The sequence below is a fragment of the Notothenia rossii genome (genome assembly GCF_949606895.1).
Source record: "Notothenia rossii genome assembly, chromosome: 12".
NCBI lineage: Eukaryota > Metazoa > Chordata > Actinopteri > Perciformes > Nototheniidae > Notothenia > Notothenia rossii.
Window position 1 is genome coordinate 15,041,323 of NC_136911.1, and position 22,649 is coordinate 15,063,971.

At 38.1% G+C, this 22,649-nt stretch overlaps 3 protein-coding genes across 9 annotated transcripts in view; 2 read left to right on the top strand and 1 right to left on the bottom strand.

Annotated features, from left to right (window-relative positions):
* Positions 1–687: 687 nt before the first annotated feature.
* On the bottom strand, positions 688–6,585 carry ralaa (v-ral simian leukemia viral oncogene homolog Aa (ras related)). 2 transcript variants are annotated; one of them, XM_079661615.1, is made up of 5 exons: positions 6,450–6,585; positions 4,438–4,677; positions 4,104–4,312; positions 3,712–3,886; positions 688–3,620 (listed from the first exon to the last, which is right to left on the bottom strand). In XM_079661615.1, exons 2-5 carry the CDS (start codon positions 4,549–4,551, stop codon positions 3,498–3,500), a joined length of 621 nt encoding a protein of 206 aa, XP_079517741.1. In that variant the 5' UTR covers positions 4,552–4,677; positions 6,450–6,585; the 3' UTR covers positions 688–3,497. The 2 variants fall into 2 exon arrangements, with proteins under 2 accessions (XP_079517741.1, XP_079517740.1); XM_079661614.1 differs by having other exon boundaries at positions 6,428–6,568.
* Positions 6,159–13,941, top strand: med1l (mediator complex subunit 1-like). 6 transcript variants are annotated; one of them, XM_079661609.1, is made up of 17 exons: positions 6,159–6,196; positions 7,081–7,179; positions 8,230–8,305; positions 8,399–8,453; positions 8,594–8,720; positions 8,796–8,824; positions 8,945–9,016; positions 9,104–9,178; positions 9,335–9,408; positions 9,488–9,550; positions 10,318–10,444; positions 10,531–10,655; positions 10,740–10,861; positions 11,550–11,763; positions 12,699–12,794; positions 12,888–12,990; positions 13,153–13,941. In XM_079661609.1, the coding sequence occupies exons 1-17, from the start codon at positions 6,191–6,193 to the stop codon at positions 13,505–13,507; spliced, it is 1,818 nt and encodes a 605-aa protein (XP_079517735.1). In that variant the 5' UTR covers positions 6,159–6,190; the 3' UTR covers positions 13,508–13,941. The 6 variants fall into 6 exon arrangements, with proteins under 6 accessions (XP_079517735.1, XP_079517734.1, XP_079517736.1 ...); XM_079661608.1 differs by having other exon boundaries at positions 6,160–6,196; positions 10,315–10,444; XM_079661610.1 differs by having other exon boundaries at positions 6,160–6,196; positions 10,315–10,444; positions 11,550–11,748.
* A 1,815-nt stretch (positions 13,942–15,756) lies between these two features.
* Positions 15,757–22,649, top strand: part of LOC307026349 (F-box/LRR-repeat protein 7) — a 21,285-nt gene continuing 14,392 nt past the window's right edge. The window contains exons 1-2 of the mRNA XM_079661685.1: positions 15,757–16,178; positions 20,533–20,622. Coding sequence (XP_079517811.1) covers positions 16,142–16,178; positions 20,533–20,622 — 127 coding nt within the window. The 5' untranslated portion in view covers positions 15,757–16,141. The remainder of the gene's footprint in view (positions 16,179–20,532; positions 20,623–22,649) is intronic.

Below are 22,649 nucleotides of genomic sequence, written 5' to 3' on the forward strand. Positions count from 1 at the left end.
CTGACCAATTTTGTCCGCGGAACAGCCAGGAGATTGGAGCTGGCTGACCTGAGTGTGCGTGAGGTAGGCCTATGTGAGTGTTTTCTGGTTAGCAGTTCCTGTCGGTAGGTGTGATTAATGGCGTTGAAGACCATTATGAGGACTTTGTAGTTGATCCGGTGGGATTTGCCAATTGTATACTAATTTCTCTCTTATCCAAAATATGTCAGCAGTAGTAGGCTATGCAGTTTGCACCAATCTATTCTTCAACACTCAACTTCCAGTTATAAAACAGCAACATGTCCACGTCTGTACTATGGTAAATCAACATGTCCCCTTGTTCTGCAAGCAACATATAACTATGCAGCACAAATAATCTGTGTGGTTTTGCAAACACTGAGATAAGGGCAGCGCCAAACTGTATGTGCTTGTGCATACATTATACTTCTACATCATTTGGTGTTGTCAAATGTTGCATCAAAAACTGCCTACCTAAATAACATATAAACAATAACACAATAGAGTGAACAAATATCAAATCAGAGAAGTCAATGCTTGAACACAAATATTTAAATTCACCTTTGTGTGATCATAGAAATGAAGGTCAGTCAGCAGGTGGTGGTATTCAGCCTGTTCCCATAAATGTGAGCAGCACAACAATCAGTCACTCCTCATTGTAATAAGTCAGGAAAACATCACACACAAAAATATTATTAGTAATATCCATTTTATTTGCTATTTGTCATATAACTCACAAAAAAAATTAACTGAAATGTAAGCTTCACCTCTTGCATTCACAAACAGATAGACAGACGGGCTACATAAGTGGTTATGTTCTAAAATAGGAAGAAAACATGTTGTTGATGTCATACATACAACCATCCAATCATAGACATAGATACATTTTCTTTCTTCCAAGGGTATTTAAATCACAGTTAAAGCTACTTCAATACCCAGTAGGAGTTTGCTCATAGTTTTCACACAAATATCAGTTTAATATCACCCTTGAACATATTTGGGCCATCAAGTCTATTAACATGAAGACAAAGAAAAATAATTAGAGTGTTTTCTTCTCAAGAGAAGTACTGAAACAAGAATTAAGACTGTGTTAAGCAAATGTTAGAGTAAGCAAGCACTATGGTGGTCACTTTACCAAAAGTAGCTTCTGTATTCTTTAACAATGCAGACACATGTAACATCCATAAGCTGAGGAAGCCTACCAGACTGTGATTATAACTGTCAGTTTCTGCGTCATTCCAACCATCAGATGTGTTTCAATCATGTATATACTGGAGGTTAGCCCTTGAGCAAATTAACCCAAACTACTTTCTTAACATTCTATTGCCATAAGTTCCCAACATGTTGGGTTTGCCTCACATATCTTTAAACTCCAAGTCGTTCTACAGTGTGCTTTTCAGTTAACAACAAATACCACAGACATTCTTTTGCATTACTGTCATTTTTGTACAATTTACACAGTGACATATAAGACAATCAAAGCCTGTAAACAAAACCAGGAACTGATAATATCAAAGGAATCAACATGATTTATTTAAAAATGTAAAAATATGTTTTAACGATGTAAGGTTTTCCAAGCTGAAATGCTTCGAGTGCACTCACTGAAACGCTTTAGAAAATGTTTCCCAGTTTCATAGTCTCTTGCCCTTTGCAGTAACAATCGCTCTTTTGCATAGACTCCAGCGTTGGACATCCTATTTGTTGAGGAAATCCTGTAATGTAAATGGTGAGCTGTTGTTGTTAGCAACGTGTCACACACAAACATTTACTTTGGAGTGAAACGAGGCAACAATTTCTGAACGATGGTCAGCCTTTGAAAAATAAATTACTTTAAATAAGTTAAATGAAAAAGAGTGTCTCAGTCATAAAGGGAAAGTAAGAGAGTTGAGGGGCATATTTCACAGTGTGGTTTGGTCTATGCAATTTTAGGTGTTAATCCCGGATGAATTTCTTATGTTGCCAATGTTTACACTGCTAAAATACACAAGTACACAAGCTACACCAGGAATTTCATCAAGATGCTACTACAGCTTTATAACAACTGGAAGCCTTGCACAAAATGTAACAAAGGTAAACAAAGTAGACCGTCAACGACCTTCAAACTCTGCACATCATGGCAGGCTAAGATTACAGGCAAACAGGAAGGGCATGGGTGGTGGGGTGGGGTGGGGGGGGGGGTCACATTCACAATGGACAGAGGCAACAGTGATGCACTGTACATGAATTACTGAATCCCTCGTTACTTTGCAATTTTCCCCCCAGGTCCTTCGCAATTCAATTCTATAAGTTCCTCTTTGCCAAAGACAAAAACACTGCTGTGCTTCCCCCTCACGCTCACTATAGCCAGTTGTCCTTCAGTTCCATTAATAAGTGGGCACTTGTTTGTACTAGCTAGCACTTTTCTTTGGTGACTGAGAGCAACTACATTTGGACAGGTACCACCTTTCTGCTACAAAGCTTGCATTCATTTTGTGTATGCCTTAAAATGCATAATTCCATTAAGTTATCCCAACACAAGTCCCTATTGAGAAAATGTTTGTGATTAAAAGTCTGAGCCAGGAAGAGTAAAATTGGCAAAATAAATCTTTACATGACTGGAAGCAATTTATTTGATCAACTTTAGGTTGTGTTTAAAAACATCAAGTAAACTAGGATGTAGTGTTATGGAATGGCCTTTTATCAGAGCACCAGGCATTCCTTGATCGCAAACAAAAAAAGGCAATGAAGTTAAACTTCTATTGAAAGAAGTTGAAGTGTTCCCTCACAGATTATAGGGTAATGATCAGTTGTGCATTTGAAGACTCAAAGTGACACAAAGGGGAAAGAAAGATGAAACATTAATGCGCTCATCTTACACTGGTTGATAGAGAACATGAAAGGAAGGGGAGAGTTTGACTTCACAGCTAAAAATGTGGTCATAACCTTACCACATAATCAAATCCAGGTGTAAATCAACAAATAGAAATGGAGTGCAATTTTGACTCGAACAACCCTTCAATTAAAATGCTTCATAGATTCACCAGAGCAACATACATTTCCTTGGTGGCATTGAATTCTGAGTTGACACTTCATTGCTGAGTCTGTTCACTTATTTCCTTACCAATCTTAATTTACAATTTTCCCCCATTCAAACCTTGGCTCTATCACTTCGTATCTGCACAGTTGTCTGAATATATTATACACATCAAATTTTACAATGAAAGGTTTCGTAACATTTCACGGCTTAAGCCCCTTGTCAAGCGTAGGCCTACATCAAACACCATCCATGTATTACACTCTGTAACTTGGTCAGAGTAGGAGGGGGTACATAAATGATTTGGAGTGTCAGCACATACAAAGTTAGAGCTATAAATAGAGTGCCACCTTACTACTCCCTGACACACGGTCAGATGTCCTGTTAGCCAGGAACAGAAAGTCATGGTCAGGTGTGGGCACAAAATAAATGCAAAAGTCTGAGAAATGTATATGTACATAAGCAGCTATCCTGCCCTTGTTTACCACTATAAAATACAACATCTCTCTCTAATTCTCTTGGCCAGACTTTTACTTTTCTTCTTCCCGTTTTTCTCTTTGCTGTCCTCCATTTTCCTCGCTCGGATCTCCCTCATCAGGTCAAAGAACACCTGTGAAAAAAAACCCCACAAAATATAGTTCCTCTGTTTGCTCATAATAAACGGCATATTTAGCGAGGAATGCTAAGCTAGTCTAGCGTACCTTGTCGACATTAGCCCGGGTTTTGGCAGAAGTCTCCACGTAGCACACGCCCCACTGCTCAGCACGGGCCTTCGCCTCCTCTGCGCTAACCTGCCGTCGATCGTCCAAATCTGATTTGTTACCAACCAAGAGGAAGGGCACATTCTCATCCTCCTTCACTCGCAGAATCTGCTCTCTGCGAAAAGAGAAAGGTCAATCAGCCGTTAATGATGTAAAATAAACGGGCTCGCTGAAGAGTATGAGGTCAAATAGTAGAAAATACAGCCTTTAATGTTCCAAAATGCCAAAAGAGCATAGACGGTTTATGCATTTGAGCAGGGGAATAATACATTATGTCGTTAAATTATATTAGATGGAAAACCGCCTTGATGTAATATTTTATGCTGCTGGACCTGAAGTCAACTGTTGCTGCAAAGGATTCCAGTTCGGTGATGGAAAACACGCAGAGGAAACCCTCGCCGCTGCGGAAGTAGTTATCTCGAATGGCTGCATAGTCTTCTTGTCCAGCTGTGTCGAGGATGTCGATCTGTACCTCCTCTCCGTCCAGCACCACTTTCTTCCTGTAACTGTCTGCTTTGGTGGGCTCATAGTCTTCAACAAACTATAATGGGGGGGGGGGGGGGGGAATATAACATGTCATGTTAGCAACTGTCCATTCAAAAAAGAAACCCTTTCTACCTTAACGTATTTTAAATGTACTCGACTGTTGTTGTGCAAGCTGCTCACCTCATCATACATGAACTGGAGTGTGAGGGCTGATTTCCCCACCCCTCCACTGCCCACCATTATCACTTTGTGAAGGGCTAGAGAGTTCTGCCCCTTTGGCTTAGCAGCTGCCATAGCTCTGTCTAGGAGGAGATCAAAGTGTGAAAGGGATGAAGTTCAAGGTGAAGCTGGCGGTGCAGGGAAGGATTGTGAAATGTAGAACGTATAACACAGCTGCGACAAAGGGCCGAATGAGAATTCCTTGATGGGAAAAAAAGAGAGAAGAAATCCTTAGATATCTCATCATTTACGAGGCTATAGATAACATTTCTGCAGGTAGGTTCCTATACTTCATTGTGTCCCATAGTAATACAATAAGAGCCATTACACTAAATATGTAGCGCAGATGATAATTCTCTTCCACAGTCAAGACTACAGCAAGAAGCACTGTTGTTATAATGACCGATGGCATTAGAAACTGCTAAATAAATCAGTATTTAAATACTACCACTTCTCCCTGGGTCTGCAGAACCCCTAACATAGCTATAGTGAATATGTGTGAATCACAAAGACAAAGAAGTCAAAGGAACATCATTATTTACTTAAAAATAAAGAATACTGATATAATGTGCAGAAATTATTTGGGTGACCCAAACAAAAATACCTGCATCAACATTAAAGTTTGACACAAAAACATCTGCCAGAATTTTGAATGATTTATATGCATATTTTGCAACCGACGTTAACATGCTAGATGTCAGACAACCGTAAAATAAATGAAAAAAACAAAACGCTTGTGGCATCCTTTGGGGAAATCCGATGACGTTGATGACATATGGATAAGCACATTTATCTACTACATCTTGACAAACAGTAGGCAAATTCCACTAGTTGAAGAGAAACCTCACCTGTGAAAGCCATTTAGGAAATAAATATAACTTGTTTTAAAGCTTCTGCATAACATCTGGCAGTATTTTCCAAACTTTGACAAGACAGGATGAAATCTGACATAAGCAGAAGCCATTTAGTGGTCAGTATTTCATACTGGACAGTCTATGGGAATACCATGATGTCCAGAAGTCCGTGTTGATGCTTTTTCCCCAACACAGGCCCACCCAGACTTCTGAGAATCAGGGATTCAAATGGGAATATAGCCAATAGGTCATTAATTAAACAAATTACCAAAGGGAGTGTATGCACTTAAAGTCAATATTTACGATGTAGTGTAGGAAGCAATATCCTTTACTTCAACCATTTTAAACCCCACAATGTAAACGTTTCTCTTCACGCCATATGATGTTATGTATCGATATATGAGGTCAACATGCAATATTTGAAATGTAAGGCAAGTTAAAGTCTTTAAGACACGTTGACAATGAGGACAACAGCAAGTATATAGGTATAGGGCCTCGAAATATTTATTTACAGTAATGTGTATTACATGTCATCCATTGGCTGTATCACAAACGCTTAAGAAATGTATTTAGAATGATGGAACTGGGTAAATAACGTTAATAGCAATGGCACTTAAAAAATATATATATATATTCTAAGCTGTCAGCTTAAAAACTGACAATTCTGCCTCATCATTACAACAAAATTGAAAAAAAAAAAGACTGAAATAATGAATATAAACGCACAATGTGCTAATTATCATGTTAACTAAAGCTGGGGACATGTCAACAGCAGGTAATCAAGCTAGCAGGTGCAGTGGGTGATGTGGCTAACAAGCTTACGTCAGCTGGACATTAATTAACATGTGAGGAAGTCGAACATGAAGGTAGCAGCTCAGATAACGCACAAAAGACAAATCATTAAAATCCGATACCTAGCAACAGATGTTTAATCGATCCTCGCTAGCCAGCTAGGTTGGCCACACAGTCAAAATGGCTAGCAAGCGATAACAAGCAGCTAATCACAACTGAAAGATACAACGTTAAAATAAACGAAGAGCAGACATGACCGCAGCAAGCTTTACAACAGTTGCCTTCGTATGAATAACACCACATACCTTTAAATAAGACAGTATTCACCTTGGCACGGCGTTTGACAAAGGTTGAATTATGGTGGCAGAACGAGAAGTCTCAGCTAGCTACTTGTTAGCTCATGGCTAGCTCCCGAGCTAACTCCAGAGACTTAGCAGCAGACTGAGTGCACACATCCTGTGAGGCTTGGCTCTGTCTGACAACGCCCGCCCGCATGGGAGAACCAGACACCACTCAGCTTCACTTTGCGTACCAATGTAACATCAATTTCTCACTAACGATAACATTTAATGATTAATAATATTATTTCAGAGTTTTTTTTGTGATTTGGTTTCGTGGTATAACATAACAAAAAGATTACCGACAGTGGATATGCATGGTAGGCTAATTGAATAATTGGTAATCCACATAAATGCTGGCACGTTTGTTCAAGTAAAAACCCTCTTTCAAGTCAGAGTAACGCAGGCTTTCAAGTGCCAGGTAATGTTGATTTAAAGTTCCTGTTTTCAATTAGGCCTACAGACCTTTATTATTGATTTCAAACACAAAAAGTAGTCTATTTATTTGTTTGTAACCCAAAGATATACTTTAAAGGTCCCTAAATTTGATTAAAGTCCGTTTTAAATGGTGTGGATGTTGTATTTTTATGTTTTTATATCCTTTTTTTCTCTTTTTGTAGGCAAATGCTTTAGTCATGAAGTCCATAATCTCTGATCTGCACTTGAAATTTGCAGAAAAGACATGGAAAGAAACCTTTCAGCTAGTCCGAAGATGCATGGTAAGAAACTGTAATGAAAAGAAAACTATCTCCGTTTCATTCTCATTTTAGCTTAGGCTACTCCCTTTGTTTGAATTCCACATCGAAAAACTGGAGTTTACATACAATTCCCTTTGTCCTGGTTATTTGAAAGTGTGCTCTTTTATTAGTTAAAAGCAGAAAAAATAGATGATTGGTTAAACAAGCTATTGTACTTTTTACTAGAGGGCTTATCTAATATGTGATGTCTTGCTGGAGATCAGGAACTGGTGTGGCCACGCACTGAGCTCATCTATCCTGAAACACACAAGTCTTTGTTGTTTCATCAGTTTGTGCATTGAGGGTTATTTGGAATCCCTTCAACCACTAGTGTGAGTAGGGAGCCTTTTGGAACAAAACAAAAGTTGTTTTTTAAGGTTGCCTTTGGGCTACGGCTAAGTTTCTATATTTATACTTTACTATTCTGTAAAAATAATTTAAAAAGTTCCAATTGCAAATCATTCTCCTACAGGTTTAGGGTCCAAAAAGCCTTTCAGATTCTGCTGTCTTTTACACTTAACAAAAAGTGTTGAAAATGCTTTAAATGTGTTTTGCACTGCTATGCCGACTCGTAAGCCGAGTTTAAGAAAGGGTGTGTTTCTCTTTTAGATTTATCATGGGTGGAGCAGTGGGTCAGGTAGTACTTTTGCATTAATACAAAGTGGAGCTTGGCAGTGGTCTGTGTCGTAAATAAACTTGATTACTTGGTGCACTGAAGCGATGTGTTGACCAAGGGGATAAGGCAGCCAGGCTTAGTCATGCAGTTTTTGCCGGCAGTGATGCTGATGAGGACTTTATAGACCTAGGCCTCTCAGAAAGGACAGTGTCAGTTTTCATTTGACAAACCCAGGCGTGGCAGCCTCCCATGGTGTTTAAAAACATACCCATCCCAAAGTGCAAAGCTTCCAAAAGCCTACATTTTCCTTCGCTGTGGTGTCATGGGAGGGGCTGCGAGCAGCAGAGACTGTTACACAAGGATGACTACACAACTGTGGTTCATTGTTGTGTTTTCTTCCCTTTGTCCCCCAATAGGACAAACCAAAAGATTCCTCCCGACCATGTGTGCCGCTGCTTAGATCCTTGGAACGGCTCCAGGAAGTGGTAAATGGTAAACAATCAATAAACCAATAATTCGGTGTACGATTTGTGTACGATTGTATGACATTCTACCTGTGAGTATGTCTGCCTTTCTATGTTTCAGTGTCCTCTTTGAATACCATGAGGTCTCGTCTGGAAATGATTGCTAAACAACAAGGGTATTTATAGGGCTTTTGATATGTGACTGAAGAGCCCTACAATAACTATTTTATAGGTCTACTTTTTTATCAACAAGCTCATTATATAGCTTAATTCCTCTTGTAATAAAACGTGTTGGCACACATTTTATCCTCCCTAGAATGGGCTTTCACATCACTGAGGCCACATGCTACCTGACAGCCGATATGTTTTACCTGGAGGTGGTGTTGCTGCTGTGTGGCGGGGTGGAGGAGGTCAAAGTGGCCCCACATGGAGGATCCCCTGTTGTAAGTGGAATAGACCGCAAATTACATTATTCCCCTTTTTACTCTGTATTGTAATAAAATACAATTTTCTTCCAGCCCAGTGAGTCCTTTTTTCAGCTGCTGAGGTAAGTAGACACAATTAGGTAAATGATGACATTTAGCTTGATGCATAAAGATGTGCCATTGAAATTATTACATAAATAAATAGTTTTTGATGCTGATTGTGCCGTTTTTTTGGGGCACAGGTTAAAACAATTCACTGAGTTCGCCTTGAAGTTGGCAGACCTCTTCACCCAGTACAACATCCCTGGAGACAAGTACATAATCTTAACATTTAATTGAGCTGTTAACTTGTAGGTCTTCTTGCACTCATTTAACTCTGCATTTATGTCTTATTTTCTCAGTGACCAGAAATTAAAATTGTTTGCATCTTTGCAATTCCTTGGAAAAGACTTGGAGCAGATATCACTTTTACCATGGTGAGTAACCTAAACATACCAATACCACAGAGTTTTTTTTTTTTTTTTCATTAATTGCTTCTCGCAAAAATGCCAAATACTTTCTGGCTCCGTTGTTATAGTAATATTAATTATATTTCATGAAAAGCAATAATACAAATTGATATGTGCTTTTAGTGTGCCAATTGACTCTGCCCAAGGTGACATGATTAACAATGGCAGAGTTGGGTGTCTAATTGCTGGAAAAGCAGGTACATTATCCCAACAAAATATAAAACGCAAGCTATTCCAAGATATTTTTGTTAATAGACATTTCATTTTTCACTTTAGATTGCCCTCTGTCTATCCAGTTCTATTCCACCCCAACTGATGGAATGAAGACCTCTGATTTACGTAAGATGTTCGCTCCGGCCAATGAGATTGGTTCACTTTATAAACCTATTAAATGTTTGTATGCATTATACTCATTCCTATTTTGAGTGTTAAGTATTTAATGGGGCCCACAAAATCTCTCTCTTTCACTAAGGCAAATCGTTTTTTTAAGAATTCAAAGCTAACTGAAATAGTATGTTTTTAAAAATGCAAATTAGGCAGATAAATATCGGCTTATTTGCACGAGTCTTTTTTGTTGTTGTGACATTTGTATAATTTTTGGAGAACAAATGTTAGATATCTATTTCAATCATTACGTATATCTGAAAATACCCTCAACAGATCTATAAGAAAACTATTTTTTCAGATATTTGTAGGTATACATTTTTTTAATAAATCAGACTATGAATGATAAATGAACAAATCCCTCATTGCAAACCTTCAGAACAAAGGTGGGGATGAAACTAGAAAGTCTGGTATATGAAGGTTCTACTGAGGTGGGACATTTCTCGTAGGTGTAAGAGAATAAGATGACAATGCCTTAAAGACATGTAATGAGGAATTCCACACACACAACACTAAAGGGTAACTGGGTTAAAAAAACAACGTAATAATGGATATTGCCATCAAACATCCCCAGTCTATTACCAACATAAAGACAACTATGTTTTTTTTTTTACATATTCAATTGAGGTATCATGTAATGCTAGTTTGGTGAATTTGACAGAAATCTACAGACCAAATAGGTTTTCGTTTGTAAAATTTCTTCTCTTTTTTTTTCAAAGAAGAGGAAGAAATGACTGATAGAGAGATGGTGGTGCAGGCTGCAATGGTGACAGTTGATGTCAGTGATGTGCCTCACAAGCTTCAGACAGCCTCTGTGATCCAACAGCCTCCACAGCTGGATCCCCAGGGGTAACATGTTGCTCACTCAACAGGATACGTTTCATTTTACACCCCACTGTGAATGCCAATGCTGGTTTTATGCTCCTCTGTGGCAGTTATCCTGTGTTACTGCCGTTAAGTGAGATGCCTAGTGAGATGCTGCCTGCCTGCTTTCACCTCAAACTGCAGCCAGCAATACCAATGATGTGTTCTTTTGTCAACAAGCTCAGACAAATAACAGGTTAGTTTTAAATATTACACTTTTAGAATGATCTGATGTATCAGCCCATCCCATGCTCTCTTGCTCCCCCTCTATATTTCATAGGTGTGGTCATGCCAGATGTTGACCTGCAGTGGGCAGCCTTACCCAAGCTTCTTATGAGTAGTTCACCAAGTGCAAAAATCCACATGGAGACATTCGATGGGCAGGATGCTATTTTTACGACGGTTTGTATGATAACATTTGTGTTTGCTTGAAGTGAAAGGTAACTGGGTTCGTTTAAGCTACATTATTATGCAGGCTTTAACATTTGCTCTGTTACATGCAGAGGTGGGAAGTAGCAGAGTACAAATACTTTGTTACTGTACCTAAGTACAATTTTCTGGTATCACTCCACAACTTATTTTTCTGACGACGTTTTACTTTTACTTCTTACATTGTTAACACAAATACCTGTACTTTCTACTTCTTACATTTTCAAAACAGCTTTGTTACTTTAGTTTTAATCGGTGTTTGGTGGCGTGATCATTATTAGTTAGTCAGTGCCTGCCTATTGATTTTAACACGATCCGTGTATCCATCATTTCCTGGTCTTCCCTAAAGAAGAGGGACCAATGAACACTTTGTAATTTTGCCGTTGTTCAGCATCGAAACATTCATTAGCTAACAATGACATTATTGTTACTATAAAGGGAGGTCAGTTACTCTTTAAAACAGTTGGTAGTTATGGGTGCTTTTTACTTAAGTACATTTCTAATCCCATCCTGCTTTTATTTGTAGTTGAGTTAAGAAGTTTAGTCACTACTTCTACTTTTACCAGAGTCTTTTTAAACACAAGTTACTGTACTTCTAAAGGATGTGGGTACTTTTGCCATCTCTGATTACTTGAAGGGAATCAATTCTGTTTCTGTCCAGCCTCTTCCTGGTAGTGTGATGCACAGTTATATCCTCCCTGGAGCAGCATGGGAGGTGCCCGCCCATAGAGGGACTGTGGTGGACAGTATCCCCTTCACCCACCCTGCCCATGTACCAGCCCTACTGGAGCTGCTTCGACATCAGTGTGTCATCAACACCCTGCTGAGGAGCTGTATGACTTCTCAGTGTACCGGAACAGGTAACACAAAGTTTGGTTGGTATTGGTTAATAAAAACACCAACAATTAAAAGGGGAAGAAATGAATGGGCGGGACCAGTCATCGACAAGTTAAAGGTCACCTATTCTGCAAAACCAACTTTTTCCTGTCTCTTATACATAAACATGTGTCCCCTCTGTGTAAAGAGTTTCTGAAAGTTTCAGGAAAAAAAGATTTGTTCATGTTTTGTCCTGCTCCATTTATATAAAAACCTGTCTGATAATGAGCTTTATGATGTCATAACGATTTTTTTGGCTTGTGTAACCATTAGCCAATTACCAACCAAGGTAACCCCCTCCCACCTTATCACCTGAATCTCCCCCTAGATCAACATTGTGTTCTTTTTAAACAAATATCTCTGAGGGGTGTTGGGAGTGGCACCTTATTTTCATCTAAAGCAACAATCAGCACTTATGAAACAGAGGGAATTATGGGATGCTGCAATGGGTGATCTGTTTGGTATTTCGAGCCAAACACTTCAGAGACATGTTTTGTATATCTGAGACTTATATATTAATGAAAAACAGTATAATAGGCGACCTTTAAAAGCAGATTTACATTTTTGTAAGGTTTTTGAAAGTGGGGAGTGGGGTAGAATGTCTGAGTTGGTAGGTCTAGGGGGAGGGGGCAGCAATGGAGAAGGCCCTGTCCTCCCACTAGCCCAGTGCTTGGACCGGATTAGGAGGATGAATACTTCTGTCTGAGGTTTAGAAGTAAGAGTATGAGGTCAGTGCACGTAAAAGAGATCGAAATTGCCGAGTGTTTTGAAGGGGACGATTAATGGATTTGGTAAAGATATAGAACTGGGTGTCATCAGCATAATGGTGGAAATGCGGCTATGGTGGGGTACGTTGTGATAAATGGGAAGCGTGTAGAAGGTGAAGAGGTTAGAGTGAGATATGTTATGGTTTAATAATGGATTTCCCCCTTAGTTTCGGTGTGTGACCAACACTTTGAAGTGCGTCCTGAGTCTGACATCAGCTGTTCTGTGACCTTCCAGGGACCTCACACTGACTCCCTCGTTGTTTGTGAGCATTTCATTATCTACGTCAACGTTGAATTTTTCTGCAAAAGTGTATGCCTTGTGTGACCTTTTTTTTGTATTTCTTCGTTTGACACAGTGCTGGTGAATGTATCCGATTCTCATCAGATTACCTGCACTTTGTTTGGGGCAGAAATAGGGGACCCATCTATGGATGAAAACCTCTCAGCTATTATGAAGAAGTATGTATTCAAAAGTGATATATACCCCTTACTTATGATGTTAGATGATGATGATACCTATTTAATTGATTGCCCATCTTACATGCAGTAATTTAACATTTCTTGATAGAACACAAGATAAAAATACCAATGAACTCTGTTTTTCTTTGAATTGTGTCTAAGGTCCATGTCCATCCCTCTGGCCTTGAGGACATTATACCTCAAACTGGAGGAGATCACCCCTGCCCCACTTTCTGCCAGCCCTGAAGCCACCACAGAGGCTGAAAATGACCAATCAGCTTCCACAACTACCGCTGCGTCCGACACCAATGGTGCGTTTACCACGTTCTCCCAGAATGCAGCTCTGCCAGAAGACGACTTCAGCCTTTCTGGTTCGGCCTGCTATGCCAACTCTGACAAATCTGAGCTCCTTCCTGAAATAAACACCAGTCCTGCTGTCAGCCCTTACCCTTTTGCTCCTGGGGGGGTGTTTTCACACTGGATGACCAATAATGGCCACCTGTCAGAGCTGATCTGAAACTATGTTTACAAGTGGTGACATTACGTTTTTTTTTATTTGTCGTTTCAAGACTTGAATAAATACATTGGTTAAGCAAATGTTGCTGCAGAAACCTAAAGTGTTTCTTACTTTGCATTCCAGTGTGGCAGAGATTGTTGCCTGTAAAGGTTTTGAGGTTTGGCATTTGACCTTTCTCAGACAGCCAAGAGCCCAGTTGATTGGTACCATGTGAGCCAATCAAACATTGTAAAAGTGCATTCTTAGAGGCTCGTTAGAGTAAAGAGATCAACACCAGAGTGAAAAGATCAACACCGTAAACATTAAAGTCAGGAATGTCTCTTCTGTAAGCAAAAATAATAGCAAGGGGAAGGGTCTGATTGTGATCAGCATAAAATATTACAGATGTGCGATGACTTTAATCACACTTTTAGACCTGTTATCCCTTTTTTTTTTTTTTTTTTTTAATTTAAATGGTGTCATCCCAATTTTGAGTGAAAAGTGTAGAAATTCAATACCTTTTGTGGAATGGAAACTTCTTCGTCTCGCTGGGTGAGAGCCATGACATCTTTCCTAATGTGAAAATACTTTTAAAGAATAGCAAATGTGCAGTTGTATGTACTGTAGCTTTTACCTTTTTCCATGATTTAGCCTCAAACTAAAACTGATTATATATATATATATATATATATATATATATATATATATATATATATATATATATATATATATATATATATATATACACACCTTTTTAATCTAAGTTTGTGTAGAGTTTAACTTAATCTGTATTCTATTTAGAAATCTTCAAATAAAGAGACGTGAGCTCTCTGGTATTAAATGTCCTGCTTTTATAGTACTTAAATATGTGCAATGTTTATATTCCTAATAGTAAATTGATAGTGATATGTGGTGGACATATTTTAAATAGTTGATCAAATAATTTAAATTGTAAAGAATAACATTTCAAGTCCAAACTAACTCTTTAACTTTAACTCTTACAGCACTTCACTATAGATATTTACCTATATTTCAATTACATTTTTTTTTTACTTTTACCTGTTTAGCTGCAGCTAAATGCCTTTTACATTGTGCTGCAAATGTTACTAGAGAATAGAAGTCACCATAGCCAAAAATACAACGTTATCCTTTATAGATCTGCATACTGTGTGCATTTAGAATGGAATTTCCACTTCTATCTAGAATATTAAGTCACCTGTCATCAGTAGACAACTGGCTTTGTCTGCCGACTTGACTTCTAGATATCCAATGACCTGGATGAATGCTATTCATAGGCACATTCCCACATGTGTGGTTAAACCATTCTCTTCTGTCAGCAGGCCTATATCCTCAGAATATTTAGGAGATTATATGACCTCAATTCTGATTGGCTGAGTGTGAATCTCTTCAAGTCACACCTGTGATGACATAATACTTAAATATTAATGAGGTATAAGGGCAAATAATTGAACGGGATTTTTGAATGATTCCATTAGGTCAGCCATAGACTATGGTTGTGTTATTCCAGTGGGGGGGGGGGGGGGAGTATATTTACTCCAGTACTGTAAATACGTAAGTACAATTATGATACTTCCTTAGAAAATATGTTTTATATATTTATCAGTTAATTTTTGATTACTGGTTTCCTTGAAGAACAAAATTGACAAACAATTATGTTTATAGTTTAAGATAAATCTACATTTTATTCTGAAATAAAGCATTTGGCATAATTTGGAATTGTTGTAGTTGAAGGTATAATTTGATATTAATAATTTTGCAGTTTTCCTCAAGTAATTGAGATGGGACTTTTTGTTTGTTACAATGATACTATACAAAAACGTATAACTCCAAAATATTTATTGAAAAACTTCGATTACTAGTTACTCTGAAGATTCAGATTAATAATACACAGTGGATTAGCAAACACATCTTATTATAGGTTAAAATGCAAATTGTTTCAGTCATTTACTCTGAAATTAGCTATTGTGTAATGGATTATTTTACTTTTGGTACTAAAATGAGTTTTTGATGATACACGTACGTACTTTTACTCAAGTAATTGGAATTCAGAACTTTTACGCTACTTGTAATTCATTATTCTACTTTTACTAAAGTAAAGTATCTGAGTACTTCTCTCACCACTACCAGTGGTACTTACTTTAGACTGGGATTCAGTGGTAGTCTACCACTGAATCCCAGTCTGTCGATGGCTTATCTTTCTTTAAATATCCAGCTCTGCCTCCCTGGTCTGCGGTCTCTTTAAATCCAGATCCAGAGGAGGAGAGCAGCGAGTCCTCTCACAGTTGTCTGGCCACACTCAGCCTGATAAACAGCTGCTTACCATTTAGGCCACTTCACAAAAGTTTTCTCTGAACTCCACGAATCGGGATTTTTTTTCTGCTCACCGCTCTTTGTCGGTGGAAGTTCAGATAAAGAAAGTCTGCACCGCTGGAAGCTGGATTCTGGACTGTAGCTTTGCGTAATGCTGAGGCGTCCTCTGCTCAACATCTGGATTAACTATTTGGAGTCAGAGCTAGCGGCCCTATACAAAACTCTGTCTGTCTAGCCTATCTCTATGGAAAGACTGCCCGTTTCTCTGGAATTTAACTGCTTTTGATACACCGAGTTTTGCGCATAGATTATGTATTCTTTAAAATGGGTGCGAACAATGGAAAACAGTATGGAAGCGAGGGTAAGTGCTGGAGTTATGACTTTTTAACAACTTTTATTTGAATTCCTCTTGAAACAAAGTTAAATCAAACGATACACTATCATGTTACCGCCGTGTGCCAAGTGTCTCTCATAAACTAAAACAGAAAACAATGTGCGGTTTCTTGGCTCTGTAGCTTCGTTCAGTTTGCCCCTGGACATCAGAGAGCTTGCCTAAAATGAACGTGTTTTTCTCTATAACTCTAGTTTTCTCTGAGTAAGAGCTTCCTCTCTTTGTGTGGAGATCAACTTATGCCTTATTCCTTTCGACAATCTTCAAATAGTTACGATATGCATATATATCGAGCTTAAAGCAACCCTTGACCATCATTTCCACACGTTTGAATGATGGTCAAAATAATTTAACTAAATTATGGTTAATTGATTTTGACTCTTTAGTAATGGTTATATTCTTCAAAGATTCAGTGGTTTCTGGTTTGCATATTTTAAACAATAACAGTAGCCTAAAGCATTTGAAATGCAAATATATCTAACTTTTAGCCACATCCCTAAATTTTTTTAGCCAGATTGTTTTTCTTATCTTATTGTGTTATTTTCTATTGCTTGAGTGAAATGCATTTAACCAACTTAATGTAAGTTAAAGTTACATTTATAAGCTATAATGAAAGTGTGGGGGCAGTTACCCTCCTATAACTTTGATATCTTTGGACATGCAAAACGTTAAGTTAGAGGCAAAGCATTTTGCACAACAACGTTTAATTGTTCAAATATCATCTCATCGGTATCATCAGTCAAAAACAGCTGACTTGGCAGGGAAGTTCATAGGACAACACCAAGTAGCCAAATGTATGTATTTTTTTTTAGATCCTGCAGATTCAGAGGAGGTGGGTCAGAGTGCACGAGTGTTTGGGCATGTGGGCACTCAGTCACTCTTATCTTGATAAGAACCAATTCCTAAGATTTTTGTCTGCAAGTGCAATCCTTTAAACTAATGAGGTTTTATTTGGCAGCCATTTTGTGCAGGTATGTCAATGAATTTATGTAAACAAAAATATATAGACACCCTGACAAAACATAAATTACCTATGTCAATAAAAGATGTGGTAAAGCTTATGGAAACAGCCCCTCTTTCTTACCGTAAAAGCATTTCTACAGTTTATAGTGTAAAATGTAAGTAAATATGTATTTTGACATTAACTAGCTCTCCTACAGCTAATTGTTAAGAGGTTTCGTACATAAAACATACAAATAATGTCCTTTTAGCACATAATTCCTCTCGTATTCATAAAGGAAAAGAACCAGACAGAATATGACTAGAAATGCTACAACATTTGGGCTCATTATTATCAATAATAAGCCAGTATTTTTTGATAAGACAACAAAATGTCATTAGTAGTGTAGAGCTGATGGTCAGGCAAGCACAGACATTCACTGTCCTTCTCACTCAGCTAATGGATATATTTAGAATATCATTTCACTCAACTGGAATGCAGCTTAAATCCCTGTGAAATCGCGTTTTCCTGATATCATAATAGCGAAAATCCATATCTGCCAACCGAATCTCATACCACCATATTGCTGAAATCTCAGCAGGACATTGAGCCTCAGCTTTATTGCTATGGGCATGGTTGGTTTATTCAGTTTATACCAGGGTATTAGCCTTTATATTATCCGCCTCCTCCTCCCACCCCAACTGTCTTTTTCAGCTAATCTCCAACATTACTTATTCAGGAAAACTGTGGCTGGAATCCACCAAACATATCGTTTCTGTCTCCAGAGCAGAGATGTTTGTATAAATAACATTCCAGTGAGCTCTCTTCCTAAGTCAATAACTGCGGAGAAAAGATTGAAAGTCATGATGTTAAAACATAACAAGTGGACCAGTTACACCCAGGAATCTGGCCTGTTCAGGTACATGAAGAGATTCTGTTGCAGACTTCAGTCTTCCTTGAGCTGAATCTGCAACATATCAACTTTTTTTACTCTCATTAGTTTAGCAGGTTGTAAAAAATGTGATGTGAATTATAAAACACAGGCATTATAAATCAAACTAAGTGAGGTCTGCTACAAACATTGGCTTTCTCACTAAAACCTTCATTTTTCACAACATTTTGAGGCAGGCCCATCAAAAGAAAAGTCAAGACAATGTAGCAATGAAAATATGACAGTTTGAATTATGAACAATTAAAGACATCAGATGCAGGTTTTATGCAGAGGTTCCATTGCGGTTCATATAAATGTTATGACACCAACGCATGCCTGTTAAGTATCTAAATCCTGAGCCATGTATCTGAAGTGTCCTATCAACAAATATCCATTACAACTTTAATAGACGTAAGATTTCAGTCCTTCTTGAGTTAGTGAGGCCAGTGGTTACAAGTAGCTTCTTACATTATTTTGTCAGAAGAGACAAAAGGAATTTGTCTGCATTGTAAACAGCCAAACAAAGACCAACGTTGTGTAGTTTCAGGCTACAACTTACTATTATTTTCATTACTGATTATACAGCTGATGAATCAATTTGTCTATGAAATATCAGCAAATAGTAAAAAGTACATCAGAACCAAAGGGGACATCCTCAAATGTCTTGTTTTGTCCAACCAACAGGCCAAACTCAAAGATATTCAATTTAAAAGTATGGAATACTCAGGACACCATCTCATATCATTTTTGGAAAAGTGACACAGGCAATTATTAGATTATAAAATCGTTGACAATTGGATATCTAAACAATTAATCAACTAGTAATTGCAGCTTTAGTTTAGTTTATTTTGCAGTTAATCAGTCCACATCTATTTTTAAGTGTGATTTCTTAATTAATTACACACTAGGCACAACTATGCACCAACCACCCACCAACAAATTATATAAACATCAGACAGGAAGCAGGAGCTTTTCTGAAAGTCTTTTTTTTCATAAAAATCAGAAAACAATTGTTCAATGTGGAGTTCCTCATGCGGAGGAAAATAACACAGTAACAAGCAAAAGATGAATATATAAAATAACTTCTAGGCTGCTAACATATTAAAAAAGTGGACACCTGCAAGCATGAATTTCTGAGTAATCTCTGGGGACTGAAGAAGCCATAGCAGATGTGCAGGCTCAGTGATGTCACCACAAAATGTCACACCATATGAGCTGCACTGGTTAAAAAGGATTTTATACGTATCGGTGGGATCGTGTGTCTCTCGTGCGGCTAAACATGGCGTCACAGGTTACATTTTTTTCTTATTTTGGGAACTGTCTAGTCTGCACTTGATGTGCATGTGGGCGTGACTGTTTGGGAATACCTCTTCGTGCTGGGTGAAAGGCTCATACTTAGTCTCAGGAAAGCCACAAAGCTGCATTTATGATCTGACAGTGGAATGAAATGCCATAAACAACTACTCCGCAGGCAGCCTGCAGTCACCATGGCAGTCAAGCCTGTTGTACTCTGGCAGCAGATGCACATGTTCAAAGAATATCTCTTTGAAATGTTGCACTTGTGTGTGACTGGTTAGAAAAATCTAAAATCCAACAAACACAAGAAAAGCTCATAAAGTGAGAGTTGTAAAAGTGTGTAAACCGAATAACAAGCACTTTTGTTTGGCGGTTGTACAGGAGCTAAGAAGTACACAGCTGATGATAAAAGCTATTGTAATAATTCATTATTGTACTTGCTTAAATCTTTTCTCATTCGTGTAAGTGAAGGCTGAGAGGGATTTGAGGAGACTTTATTCTTCTTCAGATATAGCAAAAAATGGACACTTGTGCATGTGCCAAGCTTAACCATTCTTCCAAAATGGAGAATCTTAAAAGTCATGAAAGCAGAGAGGGATGGGCTTCATATTTTCCTTATACCTCATTCATTCTTACCACATTTTCTAAAGAACTAAAGCTTAGAAATCTTTTTTTCTCAACAAATTCCAAAGGCTGTACCGTAAAAAACTGTTGTGGAATAAGTATTTAGATCCTTTACTAAAGTAAAAGTGCCAGTACATACTCTGTAACAATTTTTTTTTAATTCAAAATCTCACTTAAGATAAAAGATTGAAGAATGATCAGCTAAATGTGCCTTAAGTATTAAAAGTAAATGTGCAGAAAATGGCCTCCTTATGTGAGCTATTACTATATATCATTTATTATTAGATTGTTATCAAATTATGTCACTAGTTATTCCTATTTTGTTCTTTTTTGGAAAAAATGTGACCTCTTTTGTTTCTCTACCATTAGTTTAGTCTTTAGAAATGCATTGTGAGATACTTACGAGTATTATATGAGTGAATATACTTTTTCTAACAATGTTAAAAACCAGTATATCATAACTTTACTGTGTCGTGTTAAAGTGGTTATACTCTGTCCCAGCAGTTTTGTTTTTCTTCCCTTCTCCCCTGCAGGTAAAGGGAGCTCAAGCATCTCTTCTGACATAAGTTCGAGCACAGATCACACACCAACCAAAGCTCCAAAGAATGTGGCTACCACCGAAGGTAAGGCATCTGGTGCTCATTAACCGAACTCCCCTCCCTTCGTATTCCTCTCCTCCTCCCACCCCTCTTTTTCCTCCTCATCCACTCTCTGTACTGCCTATTTTTGGAGAGAAACCTGCGTGTTCCTGGGATAACCCTAAACTGAAAACACAGCTCCCATCAGAAACCAAAGGCATTTCTTTGGGCTTTGTTTGAGGAGAAGAAAAAAGAAAACACTTCTGGCTTCTCATTGTGGAAGAATGCTTATCTAAACTGTGGTCGTATCAGGCTTAAAGCGTTGCCAGGGAGGGAGGTACGTGTGCTGGAGAGAGAGGAGGGTGAGAGGGTTTTTGCTGTAGAAGGTGTAGGGAGTAAAAATGGGAAAAGAGAGTTTCACCTTCTGCAAAGGCACTCTTCCAAACCCTGGCATACAGACTGTAGGGAACGGCTCCTCTCTGTCAGGAGTGTATGTGTTACAAATGTAAACTGTGTGTTCACTGTAATGGTTAGAAAATGCGTTGCAGATGATAGATGCCTTTAGAAGCCTCCTGTCAGTAGGTCTAAAACATTTGTAACAATCTGTCAGTCAACGCTAAAGTATTTTATATATTATTTTAAAAAAGAACAGGGCAAAATCATTTAAAGCTGGAGCCTAAAAGTACTGCAATGCCAGGTGCTTTTTTTCTCAAATTCCTTATAAAAACATTGCATTTGACCACCATATGGCAACTTTAAATCCTAAAGGCAAATTCCATTCTTATTATTTGACAAATACATATATTTATAATCTTAACACAAGCTTAACTCTTTAATATACATGTGCATTTGCAGTTATGTTTTCACTGCTCGGATATATCCTACATTTAAACTTGCGCAACAAGCTAAAAACATGGACAAACCTTCTAAAGTTGATATAGCTAAAGTGTTAGCTAAAGTTATTTCCCCATCTAAGACACAGAGCAAGCTTAGTATTACATTGCAGTTCTGTTTCTGAATGTAATCGAATATTTCCTTTCCTTTTTGGCTCCGTTTTGGTCTCCACCAATTCCTCAGGAAAATATTTTGCTCTTTAGCGGCTAAATGCCTCTTGATGTTCACAAGCTAGCTAAGCTAACTTTGTTTGATGGGCATGTAGCAAATGGTGGGTTTTTGCAGAGCATTTTCATAGAGATAAGAGCCACATACGGGAAACAAGGTTAACAACACAACAAAAAAGTTGGGAAAACAAAGGTCTAAACACGATAAAAGTTCTTCATAACGCTGAGCTGAACTGCAGAGTTAGTTCACTGTGGGTTCATCCCTCAGAGAACTCCTCCTAACACAGTAATTTGATCCTTTGTTTAAATAATATGTGTAGATAAGTGCCGTGAAGCATTACAGTATAGAAAACTCCTTGCTTCATATCATTAAAACGACATTGCATCCTACAGCTCATTTAAGATTTAAGGTATACCTCACAGAGCTTTACAGGTTCTGGAAGTGTGTTAAACTTCCACAGGGCAGGGAATGTTACAGGAGTATGAGTCAGTCAGTGGAAATTAAATCTCAGAACCCTGTGAAGTCATTGATTTTGCTCAAAAACCGTCTCAAACCCCACCACAGATATGGTCTCTCTGTCTTTGTGCTTGTGTTTCTCTCTCTCTCTGAGTTGACCAGTGACTCACGACTCTTTTGCACGCTCATTCACATATGCACTTAGCCTGTTCCCCTCATGCATTGTCATCACCAATCTTAAATTTGCTCTGGCACGGTGAATGTAGTATTCTTGTGGTTTAAGAGCTGCCCACAAGAAAACAAATAGCAGCTGACAGCCTGTACTTGTAAGTGTCACTCAAATGAAGATTTCAAGGTGTTTCTCGGAGAGAGAGAAACACAGAGCGAGCTCCTCACGAGACGTCAGATCTACTTTTTCTCAATTAGTTTGCTTTAGTGAGGTTAATTAATTGAATAACCTCACTAAATACAGAGCGAGATGTTCTGTCCTCCTCTGGGTGGGACCAGGGAGATTACTTTTTCAAATGATCTGGTAATGACTCGCTTGGATTTGT